The sequence below is a fragment of the Wasmannia auropunctata genome, unplaced genomic scaffold (genome assembly GCF_000956235.1).
Source record: "Wasmannia auropunctata unplaced genomic scaffold, wasmannia.A_1.0 LD336036.1, whole genome shotgun sequence".
In the NCBI taxonomy this organism is placed as follows: Eukaryota; Metazoa; Arthropoda; class Insecta; order Hymenoptera; family Formicidae; genus Wasmannia; species Wasmannia auropunctata.
In genome coordinates this window covers 28,741-43,722 of record NW_012026854.1, presented here as the reverse complement: position 1 = coordinate 43,722, position 14,982 = coordinate 28,741, and the positions used below count along the sequence as shown (strand labels likewise).

General features: G+C 47.2%; 1 protein-coding gene across 1 annotated transcript in view; it reads right to left on the bottom strand.

Annotated features, from left to right (window-relative positions):
* The window catches only part of LOC105452186 (transcription factor SOX-9-like), a 12,546-nt gene extending 721 nt beyond the window's left edge, over positions 1–11,825 (bottom strand). Inside the window, exons 1-4 of the mRNA XM_011693078.1 lie at positions 11,569–11,825; positions 6,999–7,145; positions 1,216–1,552; positions 339–652 (exon numbers count right to left, since the gene is read on the bottom strand). Coding sequence (XP_011691380.1) covers positions 339–652; positions 1,216–1,552; positions 6,999–7,145; positions 11,569–11,825 — 1,055 coding nt within the window. The remainder of the gene's footprint in view (positions 1–338; positions 653–1,215; positions 1,553–6,998; positions 7,146–11,568) is intronic.
* Positions 11,826–14,982: the final 3,157 nt, after the last annotated feature.

Here is a 14,982-nt window from a genome sequence, read left to right as displayed (position 1 = left end):
GGGGGGGATCGGCGGGGATAAGTTTCAGGAAATCTACCGGTCCGTTATACGGCGTGTTACTCTCTTGTAACTTTCGTCCGATGTTAATGAATGACGCTTGAATCAAAGAATCAAAGGATAAAGAGAGGACGTGTAAAATTATAAATATAAAATATAATTATTGTACGTGTAACAAGTGAGAATATTTCTCGATTTGCATTGCGTTAGTTTTTTTTCTATTTTGAGTGCAACGGTTGAAAGAGCCGCCGTCGACTCTACGTTCTTTTTAGGGTGCACCCACCGACTTGAAGTCATTGTGAAAGAGCGCGCAATTACGGGCGGTCTCTCTCTTTCTCTACCTGTTGAGTAACCATTGCGAGGCGGTGGTGACTTGCACGGGCGGGTACTGATGTATCGGCGCGGTCTGGGGCGGTAAGTACTGGTCGAGCTCGTTGCTCTCGACCTCGCACTCCTGGAAGTTCACCGGGAGATTCAGGCCGAGCCCGCCCAAAGTGCCGAGGCCGTTCAACTGGTTGTCCTCGCCGGGGAGGCCGTCTCCGACCTCGATGTACCGAAGATCGACCGCCGGCTGCTGATGCGGGGACTCGCTCGACGGCGTGCCGCCGACCAACTCCTGATAGTACACCGTGTTGTTCTGCGGAAGCTGATTGTTCTGCGAATCAAACGTCTTCATTTCGCGGGGGAATCAACGATTAGGAGATGCAAACGGCTCGCCCGCGTGCGAAATAGCTTTAAATAATTACGAAAGATCGAAGAATTAATCCTTTGCGATCCTGGACACGCGAAATAATGCATTCCGGTAGCCTTTCGCATAATTCTTCAAGCAATTCAAATCTGTACGCGATTATATGATACTTTTATCTTTATAAATTCTTCCAAATAATAAAAGTTTTTTTAGTGATTCATGTTAGTTCAACTGATTAGACCAAATTGAGAACGAAATACTTAATCTTCGCTCATTTGCAAGAAATAGTTTTGAAATACAAAAGATTACTTTTTTCTCCGTTCAATACAGTGGTCGCAAAGTGAAAATTAAAGAAAACTTTAAATTAAATTATTATGTATTATTAATATTTATTTGTAATAATCTTATCGACAATAATCTTAAAATAGCAGAAAAACGCGAGTCATCATTGATATACTAATAATCTAAATCGCTTCTCTCTCATCAAAACTTCGATCAGAAAACAATCACAAGGAGCGCGCTGCGGATACCTGATTGATGTAGTGCTGTCCCCTGGGCGTCGTAGGGGGTGTCGGCGGTGAGAGACCCTGACTGGGTGTCGTGGGTGGCGAAGAGCTCACGCCACTCTGCGGTGAATTGGGTCCTTGAACGCCTCTAGGACTCATGTCCTCCTGCTTCAACGACCTGGTAACGCTGAACGTCACGTTGCTCTGGCTCCTCGTGGGCGAGCCCTCGCGGCCAGAGGACGGCCCGTTCTGCTTCCGACGTCGGGGCTGATACTTATAGTCGGGGTGCTCGCGTTTGTGGATAACGCGCAGGCGGTCGGCCTCCTCGATGAAGGGTTTCTTGTCATTGTCGGACAGGAGCCTGCACGCAATCAATCGTAAAAGAAATTTACATTATCCTGCAGGATAAAACGTAATTTTCCATACATATTACACGAGCTTTGCAGTGTCTTTCAAGCTACGCTCAAACGCGTTCAGGGTTTTCCCCGGCGTGGCATGAAATTTCCGAATGTTGTAATTCTAAGACCTATACATCACGAAGCAATTCCCGGGCTCGGCCGTTGAAATCTGTCATCGGCTCGATGTGATTCACGTCTCTCACGCTCACGTCGCGCGTATACACAAGCGAGCGATCACCCGCCGTTCTCTCTCTCCTCTCGCGTTTTGTGGCCGAGCACGTCTCTCGCTACCCGGCATCAGAAGAGGCCTCGGAACGAGAGCGTTTCCATCGGCGTCTGATATATACTCTCGAAGAGTCGAAATGGGGGGTCTGGTTAGTGTTTCTGGACGCGTTAAGGCGCTCGAAGGCGCGCAACACAACTTATATAGTCCGCATCGCGGAGAGCGGCTCGACGGGCGGCGCGGGCGCGCGCGGGCGGCGGCGGAGCTCGGTGCACGGGTTACGGCCCTTAAATGCTCTTTGTGTTTATATTCCCACTGGAGCTCGTAAAACCCCGCGGCCGATAAGGTTTTCCGGTGTAATAGAGAACGTCCGAGAGAGATTTTGAGGATTTCCGTCGCGCTGCACACCAGCGCCGATGGCTTATGCCCCCTTCCCCTCCCCCCCCCGCCTTAAGCGGGGATTCACATTTCTTGCTCTTTAAACGCCCTGTCATTGCATTAATAATAAACTCATCCTGCGAGATGCAGAATAATCTCAGATTCGCCGCGCTTTCTCCCGTCCGCAAAAGATATCTCCGATTCAGGTCGTCGTCGGCGCGCCCGCTTCCTCCGAGCTTGATGTCTCTTTCACATTCATTCTTTTCGAATATCTTCGTTCAATTGCTAATAATGTTTCTTTAACTGCTTCGTAATTAATAAATCGTCGCGCGAAGTGCAAAATAGAGTGGAAGAGACATGTATAGACATGAGAACCGTTTGAGGAAGCGGGTAATACATCATCTGGAGTATTCGCAAAGCACGGGATTTAAATCCCACGACGGGAGCTAAGCTCTCGAGAGCGGGTTGACACACGTTGAAGGCACGTATCTCAAGCTTTAACCCGGCGGTGTTTTGTCACCGACAAGAAAGAAGGAGGGAGCGAGAGGGGCGATGGAGAGACGGAGACAGAAAATCCATCTGGTCAATGGACTTGCCACGGGCTTTTTTTCGGCCGCGGCATGGGTGCCGACGACGATATAGCGAGCGACGTCGCAGCCTCTCTCTTTTTCCTCGCCAGATGCAACGCAGGGTCAGCTAATTTAGATCTTGCCTCTCGTAGGGTGCCTCAGTATCTCTACACGAGGTTACTTGTACATACGTATCAGATGTTACCCCGTAAAGGAGACAGGAGGAAGAGGAGGAGGAGAGAAATTCACACGGCCGAAGGTCGCGCGGAACTCAATCTCGATGAATCCTCTCATCGCGGGATTCTAATTGAATTATCACGCTTGTCATCCCGAGTAACCGTCGACAAATCGCGAAATTGTCCGACTTTCTTGAAGCGTTCTTTGAGCCAGTCTGCCAAAGCGACGATAATCGTCTGACAGGACGTATAATGTTGAATATTAAAGAATTACGACTAATGATGGTTTCACAAAAAGGCGGAGATACCATGATTTTTGATATGTGATACTTTGATACGGTTATGAAATTCCAGTCGTAGCCGAAATGGCAATTTGCGCCTTTACTTTTGAGAAACCGATAGCGGCTACCGCAAGAGAGACGAGGATAATAGCTATATCTCGCGTTCGAGGGAAGTCCGACGTGTGCGGAGGAATCGTTCCTTCCGGGAGATAAGGCGGATTTACCTGTTCTCGTCACGCGCTATTTGCCGGCGGGCCCGGGGTTGCGGAGGGGCAGGTTCGGAAAAATTCACCTGACGGACACAAGGCGCCTATTGTGGTCCCCCGGGGGCCCCTTTATCTCCGGCAGGAACCGGCCGGCAGCTGCGAGCACGCGCCAAGGATGAACCGGGGGATATCTGTTTTCCTTTTGTCGACAAACACATCGCGTTTGGAGTATCCGAATGGCGATATGTTTCGAGACGACGAGAAAGAAAGAGAGATAGAGAGACAGAAACGCGAGAAGAAGATTTATTTCCAGGCACCTGGTCCTCTTATCAGGATTGACGTAAGACAAGTCGGTGTCGAAGTCCGTCAGGATTCGACGGGTCGACTGGCGCAGTTGCGATTAAAATTCCTACGTCAAAGGAGACCTATCGTTGTACCGCAGCTTTAGATCTTCCTCGTATATCGTTCTCTCGTTGCATAAGTTACAAAACAATTTTACGAATTACCGTCGTGATCTCGCTTCAATCTCTGTTTACAGAGATTACAATTCACTACCTCATGTCTACGCATTACGATTTTATATGTTTTCTACATTTTTATACGTCTTTACTGTCTGCATATATCCTTTTATCCTCTCGCATGTACACATACATAAGATCGCGAACATCATTATAATTCAAGTGTAACGATATCTCCTTTATCCACTTGTCATTTCGTGAACGACCGCGCCCCATCGACGTTGCGATCTTGTACATACATACATATACGCCGATCTCTCCGCAAGCGCGATCTTCGTCGAGCTTCGCCGTTTTATCGCTCCCATCGCGGTTGGCAGGCAACTCCGAGCGCGTATAGCGCTGCAGCGCGAGCGCTCTAGCACTGTGTTCATTACCGAAGATGACTGTATCATTTGTCTCTGCGCGAAGGTGGATCAAAACGTCAGAGCGACGCGGCGGCGACGACGTCTCTCAATCGACGATCGATCGCGCAAATTCGATCCTTTACGCGCGACTACGCGGCGCTGCGCCGCGACGCGAGTGCTCGAAGACGATTTGGCTACTTCATTCGCGCGTGTTACAGGGGCCTTGGCACAGTCACGAAAAAATACCTCACGCGTTTGTACGAGAACATGTTAATTGCCACTAGGTCCATGCCGAAAAGGTGCTAAATAATGACTTTTTAAGAGCCGAAAACCGTAGGTCAACGTAACGTCTCAAGGACGGCTTTTTGTTTCATCCGAATTGTACGCAAGCAAACCGCGTGTCGTTTTCGCATCTAAATCTTCAATTTCGTCTCCGACGTATTCCCTCTTCTTCCCATACAAGGTCTATAGTCGCGCACGTATAGACTAGTAACGGGTAACTCACATATGAACGGTGAACGTCGTTCGCGGTCCCATCGACGCGCGCGATTATAGACCAATAGATCGCTAATGAGGCCCGATACGGCGTTAGGAAAAAAAAATCGATTGATCTTCAATGCCGTGCGCGCGCGCGCGCGCGGCGTCTTATCTTTCGGCGAAAGCTCCGCCGTGACAATCGCCGGGTGATATCGAGCGTCGATCTTTGGCGAGCGATCGCGATCGCGGCCGGTGTTATTAAATGATTCGCGACGGGGGTCCTTGTCGGCGCGTCCCTCTGATGATCGTTTATATGGCCCACTGGGGCACCTCGTTAGTCCCAACCAGGAAACGGAGTCGTCCACGAGTCATCCCGGGGCCCGCGTATACAGGATGTATCAGAAATTATATGCCGTGCGTATGTTGCGTTATGTTTTATTTACTTGGCGTGTGAATATCTCATCCTCTTGATTTCTATCTTTCCTTACCTTTTGTTACCTTAATTTTGTTAGGCAAATATATATATATTCAAATTATTACCTAAAACATTCAAATTATCTACCTTAGGCAAGAAAGGACATTTAAATACATTTTGAAAACAAAAAAGAGATTTTCTAAGAGCAACGAAATCAGAAATTCAGATATATGCAATATATGGTCTTACGACTTTTGGCATATATCTGAATCTCCTTAACTCGTGTCGCTTCTCCGACATAACGATTTCGTATTGCTCTTAGAAAATCTCTTTTTTTATTTGGAATAATTTGAATATTTTAGGTAATAATTACGACGTAAAGAGAGGGTTGCCGACGTCACGCGAAGAGATGTTCTCCGCTGTTACATGTGCGGGACCACGGGTTCACGCGTCTCGAGAAGCAGGATCATTTGTACCACGTGCAGCTTAGGCGCCACGTGGTACGGGTATGTTTAATACACATATATGTACATACACGCGTATCGTTGACTCCAAAAGTAAAAAAAAAAAGGAAACGAGGAAGAAGCATTCGCGAATTCGCTGGTAAAAATAGAACTGGTTACGTACGAACAAGTGGTCGCGGGAATTGGAACGCGCAGTGACTCCGAACTTTCGTCGCACAATCCTCGTTGGATATTAGCTCTTTCCGACCCAGCGATTTTGATCGAGATCGCCTGCGACGTGTCTTACGCAAGCGAAATCGAGCATGATTCCAAAACAGTTAAAGCATTATCTTCTTTTTTTCTATCTCAATCGTGAAAGAAAGCTTGAAGATTTTTTAAATTTCTATATAAAGCCGCTGCAGTAAGGAAAGTATAATAACTTTCGTAGCGTAAAATTGCTGTATATTTACCACAAATATGTAAATAAAAGATTTGAAATACCTCCAAATTTTCTTTTATACAAACATAAATTAGTACCTATTTGCAAAATTTCGATTTTTTCGTTATAAATCAATATTAATGCAATTAAATTGTAATCGTCAGTCTTTTGTCGGTGGAGTTTTATCTTGTTTCTTCGCGCGAATTCAACGCACGTGCTTGAAATAGTTGAATCGACGATAAACACACAGGTTGGCTTCGAATTGACGGCAGTTGAAACGATCTGCAGCATATTTCCATGCTCGCGATCCGATTTTCTTCGAACGAGACGAGCGCGAACGAAGATTAGCGAGCGCGATTCTCTCGCATGGCTGGCCGCCGCCTGGCGAGCCTCGCATCTGTGAGAGAATCGGGCTTATCAGATCGGGAGAACGGAGAGGCATCCGATTGAAGACACGTGGTGCCGATTAATTTTATCGAAACAGTGTCTTTCCGCCGAGGCAGGGAGGCCGCTGAACACTTGAGTGCGCACTTACGTTTAATTCTCAACTACGCGACTTTTATCGAAATAAAAATCGAATCGAGAAAAAAGAAAAATTTAAGCAAAAGTTTATATTAAATTTATATTAAATTACAAGCAGGGATTTAGTTAAATCATATTTGGAGCTAAATAATTCTAACAAAGACAGAAAAAAAGTATATAAAACACAAGAATTATATTATGTAATCGAGTAATTTCGGAAGAAAATAATAATAGATTATAAATGTTAAGTACATAAATTCTAACGCAGATTGTAAAGCATTTAAGATTTTGCGCCGATCTAAAATAATTAAACGGTCATGCCTCTCCCTAGAATTTGTCACGTTACTGTGATTTACGCTACCGTTCCGCCTGACGGTTCAAAATATTGACGCAAGCACAAAGAACGCGCGACACTCACCGCCATAACTTTCCCAGTGTTTTCGACAGCTCGGCGTTGTGAAGTTGAGGGTACTGATCGGCCAGTTTTCGCCTTGCAGCCTGGGCCCACACCATAAACGCGTTCATAGGCCTCTTGACGTGGGCCGCCCTTTTGTCGCCGGAGCCCCTGCAATTCGAAGACATTATCTTCATTGGAAACGATACACCTCTCCACAAATTTACGCGAACGTACGCAAAATTCTAGCTGTATTAAAGCAATTTTTCTTCAATATTATGCCTTCAATATTAAGCCTTTCATTTTGTTATTACGATGATCGTCAGTTTAGCTCGCTCAGCAAAATTAATTCGATCCGCGAAAGTTCACGAGATTCTTATGCAACGTAATTTTAACGTTGTAACTGCGTTGTCTTATCCTTTTAACAGTTAACAATTTAATTTTACTGCTTTCAATTAATGTCTCTCGCTGTAAAAATATTTTTGTATCATAAATAATGCCTCATGTAACTGATCAAATCATATCACCGTTTCAAATTTGTTTTGAAAATTCGTGAATGAAGATATCTGCTACAAGATCATAGATATTTGTTTGCTTATATGTTACGATGACATTAAAAGGCTGTTTTCGATCGATTGCTTTCTTCGAATCAATCAATCGTAGATAATTATTGTGTACATTTGATTAGTTTCGTGAGTCATTGTATGTCATGCCCCTTCAAATTTTTACAGAATCGCGTGGATTTCTGCTCTCGCGACGACTTGAAAAGCATATGTAATATCAACGACGAATTTTTCAGATCGTTTGATAGAAATCTAAAGCTAAATTCAACGGCGAGGATATCTCTCTCTCTTTCTCTCTCTCTCTCTCTCGTTCTCTCTATCTACCTACCCGGTCGGCTGTTCTGGCGGATAATCTGGTGACTTGCAGAAGAAAATAACCAGAGGCGCGACGGGGCACGGTATATACATACACGCGCATACACATACGTGTCCGTATCGGGTTCTGCTCCGCGCGCGGGCTACCCCCGGGTCATCCTGGCGAGCGGCGCGGAGCGTTTAAAACCGGCCTTAAAATAACACCGTGGCTGCCGACGTGTGACGGGTAGGAATGGACGTATCCCTTTCTTTCCGAGAAGATGACTTCATAAAACTTTTGCCCCGTCCAGAGCCGGGGATCGACGTGACTGACGTGATTGCCGCGCCGGGAGAGATATCCTGAGCCCCCGTTTCCCTCCCCCCCCGCCTCTCCCTCTCCCTTTCTCTCCCTGTTTTTCTTTTTACCCTTAATCGAGGATTCTTTAAGGACTCGCGCGCGGCCGCCCGGCCCGAGCCGGACGGCCGTGAGGCGCGAAGAACGGGCGGCGGCATACGGTATACGAGGTTATTTTCTGTCGGGAATCGTTAGGCAGATAAAGAGATAGGCGGTGCTTGTTATGCTTTCTTAAAATACTGTCGAAGCAATCGAATTAAGGTACGGAGGCATTGATCGGGTGTAACGGTACCGGCGATACGTAAATAATATCAGATCAGTGCGCATATAAGTCATATATATTTACGAGAGTGTATGTTTGTCGTGATTTATTCCCGACACACACATCAGGCGTGGAAGGATATCGCTTTCCGGAGAATTTCGGCTAAAGGGAAATCGGAAGGGCCGAAGGACTGGCCGGACTGGCTATACAGCAAGGAGCGGTTATACAGTCCCGTAGGGGACGTAATCGGACCTATAAAGCGTTCGATTCGCGCGGGGGATTACACGGGGATAAGCGTGGCGAACGCGCGTAACGCGGGTGAAAAGGACTCCGGCGCACGTCTCTCTCAAGGATTCGAAAGCGGTCCCCGCCGGGTACATTTCGGCCTCTTTGAAATGAGAGGGGCGTTAAATCCGTGTGTAAACCCGCGGAGCCGTTGGTAATTAGCGTGGGCTCACTAACGAGGGTTTTCACGGCGCTTCTCGACGCGAGCGCGCGGTACACACGACGCGAGCGCGCGCTTTACCTGGATAAACGCAAAAAAAAGGAGAAGAAGAAGAAATACACGTACGATGCGTGCGACTCTGCGTTCGCGACCGTAGGCGTGGTACCGTGGCAAAATGGCACGAATGCCGCTGCCTTGCAGAGCGGCGAGAACACGAAGAACGATATCACGCGAATAATTAAAAAAAAAAAAAGAAGGAAAAAAAGATCGTGTAACGTGTGACAACTCAATAATTCTATCGTGCATCTTGAATGACGATTTTCGCCGAACGCACATTTTTGCATTCAACAATCGCGAATTAATGTTCGAAATGAAATACGACGACACGATCTCAGCTTCCGCACGACGTGCTCTCATGGAAATCCATGGGAATTAAAAAACCGGTCGATTTTATCAGAACTCTATCTCGCCGGGAATAAACACCGCACCCCTGAGCGTCTAACTCCTCCCCTCTACCCCTCCCTTCTCCTGAGATAACCCCGTAATTGAGGGTTAGCGATAAGCGCGCGTAACGATACACTCTGTGATTTCCGTCCGTGGCCCATTCTCCTCTATGATCTAACCGCGTACCTAAGCGCGTAATCGCTCCTCCTCGCTCATTCCGTTGAATTTTTCCAGCGTCTTATCTACGACGCACGCGACAGCCACGATCTTTTCCGGATCATTCTTTTTGTACGCGTTTAACGACGTTGAGATTATACGATGAAATCACAATCTTTTTCATACATCGCCCTCGGGGAAATCAACGTTCCATGTTTCGATATCATTTGAAATAGACTTCCGGCTATATATTTTAGAGAATTTCACAGTTCCTGATATGTCTCTAAGAGAATGACTTGCTTTATAAATACACCGTGGAGCTAAATTGAAATTCTTTTGCCAGTCACGTGCAGCTTCAAAGTCCCCGATTATTCCCGAGTTAAGATATGTTCAAACCTTTTATTGTGATTTTCTTGCGGACATCAATAGAACTTTTTAGGTATTTAAAATTTTATTATTAGTTTTGCGCAATGCAATTAACATCCAAACGCAATTTCCGTTTTACGTAACATATATAATGTAGACGCTTCGATAAGATACATTTCAAATACCTTTTCCGATATTTTTTAAATCTTCCCGATAGATTCTTTCAGTCCGTTTTTTTTTTAAGCAGAGCAATTACGATTGTCGCGGCAACTGAAAATACCAAATCGCGCCATCGGCAGCCATTATGACGACCGGTGGATCGGAAAGCGTGTTGCACAACTTTCCGCGTATCGAGGTCGCGATTTTATCGAGTTCGCCGGCGATCTAATGATTTTTCATCGGCGAGCGCCGAGTGACGCGCCGAGGACACCGCTCGATGACTCCGCTTCTAAAATGCAGGAAGAAATAGCATTTTATTTATTCTTTCTTTTCTCTTTTTTTTCCTTTTTCTCTCTCTTTCTCTTTCGGATCGTTATCAGGTCGCTATTTTAAGACCGTTTGCCTTCCCACGATGGAGGAACGAGGGCCGGCCGACGCGGCCGCGCAGGACGCGGCGATCGGGCATTAATTAGCCAATTTGCGTTAATTGGCGACCGAGGACATTTTTCCGCGAGACCCGCGTTTCCCAGGCCGGGGAAACGAGTGCGTCATAATTGAGTTAGCGTTACGTATTTTTAAGACCGCGCCGCGCGCTACCTCGCCCTCTACCTCTCCCCCGTTGACGCTCCGTCGCACGCCCGTTCCTCCTCCTTGTTTCTCTCAGTTTTTTTCCCCCTCGCGCGAGTTAAGTCCGCGAGACTTAACAGCACGGCCACATGCGTGCGTGTCTATGTTAACGCGTCGCTAATACGACTCACGGCGATTAAGACGCTTCGCGAAAAACATTGACGATCGAGTATACGGAAAGGTAGAGGAGAAAAAAAAGAAATATCTCTCTTTTTTATTTCAGTGATTCATTAATCGTTACGCTCTAAAAAAAAATATATAAAAGCATCGAAATGAAATATCAACGTGAAAAATATATGTATAGAACGTTTTATTCGTCACGTATATCTAATGAGATAACATTAGGTATACGTAACGAATAAACATCCTATATACATATATTTTTCACGTTGATATTTCATTAATTCTTCTAATGTTCTCATTAGGTATACGTGACGAATAAAACGTCCTATACATATACTTTTCACGTTGATATTTCATTTCGATGCTTATATATATTTTTTTTAAGTATAACTTTGCGTAAACATCAGCCATATTAATTTTTCTCAGCTACTTCGATTCGTTGAAATTTTTTCACGATGGACAGGATCTTTTTCTGTCATTCTCTTTTCAAATTCTAATAGAACGTCTAAAGTGCTGAAGAAGCTTGCAGCTTAAGGATATTATTACATTTGTCGTACAAGAAATTTTTCGAGCTTTGTTGGCCGCAAGCTAGAGAAGTTCTGGCTACTCGAGAATTTCTCTATTCTGCAGCCAATTAACACGCTTGAAAAATTTGTCGTACGATAAGATAAGCTTATAAAAAGATTATGCGAGTGATTATGCCGAAGCGCACGAGTGATTTTTCGAATTCCAACGCTCGAACGATGATTCTCGAATTAAAGATGAGAAGAAACTACGAGTTTGCCATGCGATACACTTACTTGGTGGCAACAGGTACCAGAGTCCAGTCGTATCCTTGAAGAACCTTTGCGACGGCGGCGCTGATCCCCTCGCCGCCATTAGCGGCCACCGTCGCCGCGGCGGCAGCGGCTGCTGCGGCGGCGGCCGTCGCCGACGCTTTGCCGTTCCCGTTGATGCTATTATTATTGTTATTGTTGTTGTTGTTGTTATTATTATTGCCGCCCGTCGGCGAAATCGACGCGCCGCTGCTCTCCGGCTTGACGTCGTTCATCTTCATCCCCTTCGTCGCGTGAACGTCGCGCGAACAACGGAAGGTGGCCGGTCGCGGCCCGAGGTGTCGAGGGTGTCGAAGGGTGCCGTATATACGGTACGCAACACGATCAGTGTCCTGCCGATTTATCGCGCGCGCGACAGCACGCGGAAAGCACGTCTCATCTCGTATCAGCCGCGGTGACGAGAAGGAGTAGGCAGCCTCGATCGATCAATTTGTCATCGCCGCGATATCGCCGCCGCTTTTGTTATCGCCTTATCATCGCGGTGAGCGTGTCTTGAGGCTTCCGTTTCCCCGCGTTTCACCGCTCTCGCGTCCCGCGACGATAAGTTTCGTCAGCTGCCGCGCGGCCACGGTTTTTACTTGATCGCGAGATCTCGCCTCTCCTTCTTTGTGGAGACGTTTTTGGGACGTCACACGAGACTCTCGGGCCGATTGTCACGTTTGCATAATCAATTTCACTCGTGATTGACACCGCGCGTATCACGCACGCGCGCGCACGCGTGACTCCGTAGCAGCGGAGCTTCTTCTATCAGCGTCGGTCGCCTTTTATGCTCGTCGCAGTTCGCCGAACTCCGGTCGCTTCTTATCTGCGCCGCGCCGTTCCTCTTTGTCCGTCTCGAAAGAGTCTCGCGCTCCTGGTCTCCTTCCCGAGAAGGCGAGATTGGAGTGAAATTGACAGTTTTCCTCGATGCGTTATAGCGATCCTCTTATCCTTCCCGGTAGATCGTTGCACTTCGCTCGCCCGAGCGACTGCCTCTCGCTTCGAGCTAGCGGATCCTCGATTCGCTCACGATCAGTTGACACGTGTCTCGGTAGACGGATATCACTGACGTTTAAGCGGATCTTTCTTGCATCATTCCAGTTTCAAAGTACCATCCATCCGTATCCTTCGAGAGGAGGCAAACGGATCCAAGTACCGTCGCGTCGCGAGATCGCTCGTAGACGTCCACCAGAATCGAAATTGTCCGGAAGCGTTCGCGGAATTCACCGAGAGTCTGCGACGATTTCTACGACATCCGTTCGTTCGATCGTAGGGAACCGTTAACTCTCGCGCCGGTCCAAGCCTATTCGCGTGCGCCGTAGACGACCGCGACTTCGCACCTTTCTCGCAGAGTCTCGGAGAGATCTTCCGTGTAGCGGCGTCCAAACAGTTTCACATATCGACACCGAGAACTCCGGACCGGGACGACGACGGGGCGCGCGTTCGCATCAACTCTCGCGGTAACTCGCGCCGCGTTCGAGCTCTACCGGGGTTTCGGCGGGTCGCTTGTCGCGCGATCGGCGCTCGAGTGAGGTGGTTGCATCGCCCCGGGGCAGTTTCCACCACGAGGCCTGACATCGTTCAGCTCGGCTCGGCTGCGGCTCGTTTTGGGGGCGGGGCGAAGGCAGCGCGCTGGTAACACTTGTTGCTCCGTGAAGTCCCGGCGACGCGGTCGCGTGCACCGGGAGGGAGACGACGGCGGCGGCGGCGGCGGCGGCGGCGGCGGCGCGGCTGCGGCGGTGGAAGTGGCCGGGATATATCTCGCGGGTGGAAGCGAGACGAGACGAGGAGAGGCACGAGGCATTCGCTCCGCGTATCTCGCGGCCGTCCGTCGTGTTCGCCGGCTTCGTCGTCGCCTCGCGACGAGGAACGCGGCCAAATAAGGCGGCACCCGCGAGGCCGTTATATTTTTTCTTGCTTCTTCGTATTGTAATGCACCGTCAATGGAAAGATTCCACGTTATCGTAATCCACTTACGAGCGAAAGCGCATCTTCGCCAACATATATAGTGGGAGGGACTGCAATCGTATAATTCTTTAATCCTCATATATTTAGACGCGGTCGATCATTGCGATAAAGTTCCTCTTAATTAAATAGTAATTATAGAAGAATTATTACAATTGATTAATAAACTGGAGATCTGTGTTGAGATCTATTCATTGAAAAAGGAATAAATTCCTCAAGTATTTGAGAATAAAAATAAAAGCACACTTCGACGCGTGAGTATGTAATAAAAATTAACGAGGAAAATAGGTATATGTGATCTAACAAGCGCAGTACATAAAAATTTTTACTGCGACATAGAGTCTCGAGTACCAAATAAACATCACTTTTGTGGTGCGTTCCTTTCAGCCTTTTTTCATCGACTTAATTCTATAGTACGAGTTACATTAATACGTGTTACGGTTATCTCTTTCAAAACTTTCCCCAACATTTTTTATTTTAATATACGTAAGCGTTTTATATATATTTTTTCAAGACTAGACTGCATTGATGATGCAACGTTAAAGAAAGGAAAACAAAGAATGCGGACACCATCTCGTTGGCCAAAGAAAGGGTGTCCTGCAACAATGTGTTGCACCATCTGACTGCAATCCTGGCATTTTTTTTCGCGCGAGAGACCACTCTCGCTGACCGACAATCGGATGTTAATAATATCGCGATTTCTCCCTCTCTCCTCTCTCTCTCTCTCTCTCTCTCTTTCTGTTCTCGGATAGATCATCTCCCCTTCCTCACTATACCGCGTTCCCTTCCCCTTCAGGCTGTCGGAGATCGCCGGTCATTCCATTTATATTTCGGTGCTCTTTGCTGACAAGAGAGTTTCCATGGCTACGATATCCTCCGGGAGGATGGGACCAATCGTGTTTCTGCTCGCTCCACCTATCTCTCGCCTCGTCCCTCTTCTTCTCGCCCACCTTCCCTCTCCTTCCCACCTTCTGCAGCTCTTCAGTTCTCCGCCGTTCCTGGTTGCGATCATCTCCGTTCTTTCGACCGTGGTCTCGTCGATTGGTCCGGCGGTCGGCCGCAATTATGACGTCGCGCGGAGGAGAGTACGCGCCGCATCAAGACCGGTTGCATTCACAATTGCACGCTGCACTCATCGGCCGACCCTCGCGGCGACCGGACATTTGAGGTTTACGTTTCGGCGAGGAAACGAAAGCTTCGACGTGTAGACGAGAGACAATCCGCAGTTCGCGAGGATCATTTACGATATCTTGCTTCATACTTGCGATTTTGCAAATGTATTTACCTCTCATATTTTTATACATTGAATCCTTCTCAGTTTATAGACATACGGAAGAAAACAGCCATGTGTAAATTTTGTAGAAAGGCCAGATTATGGTATCATTAAGTTAATGAACGTCATCTCTATGATTAAAAAAATTTTTTGTAGACATC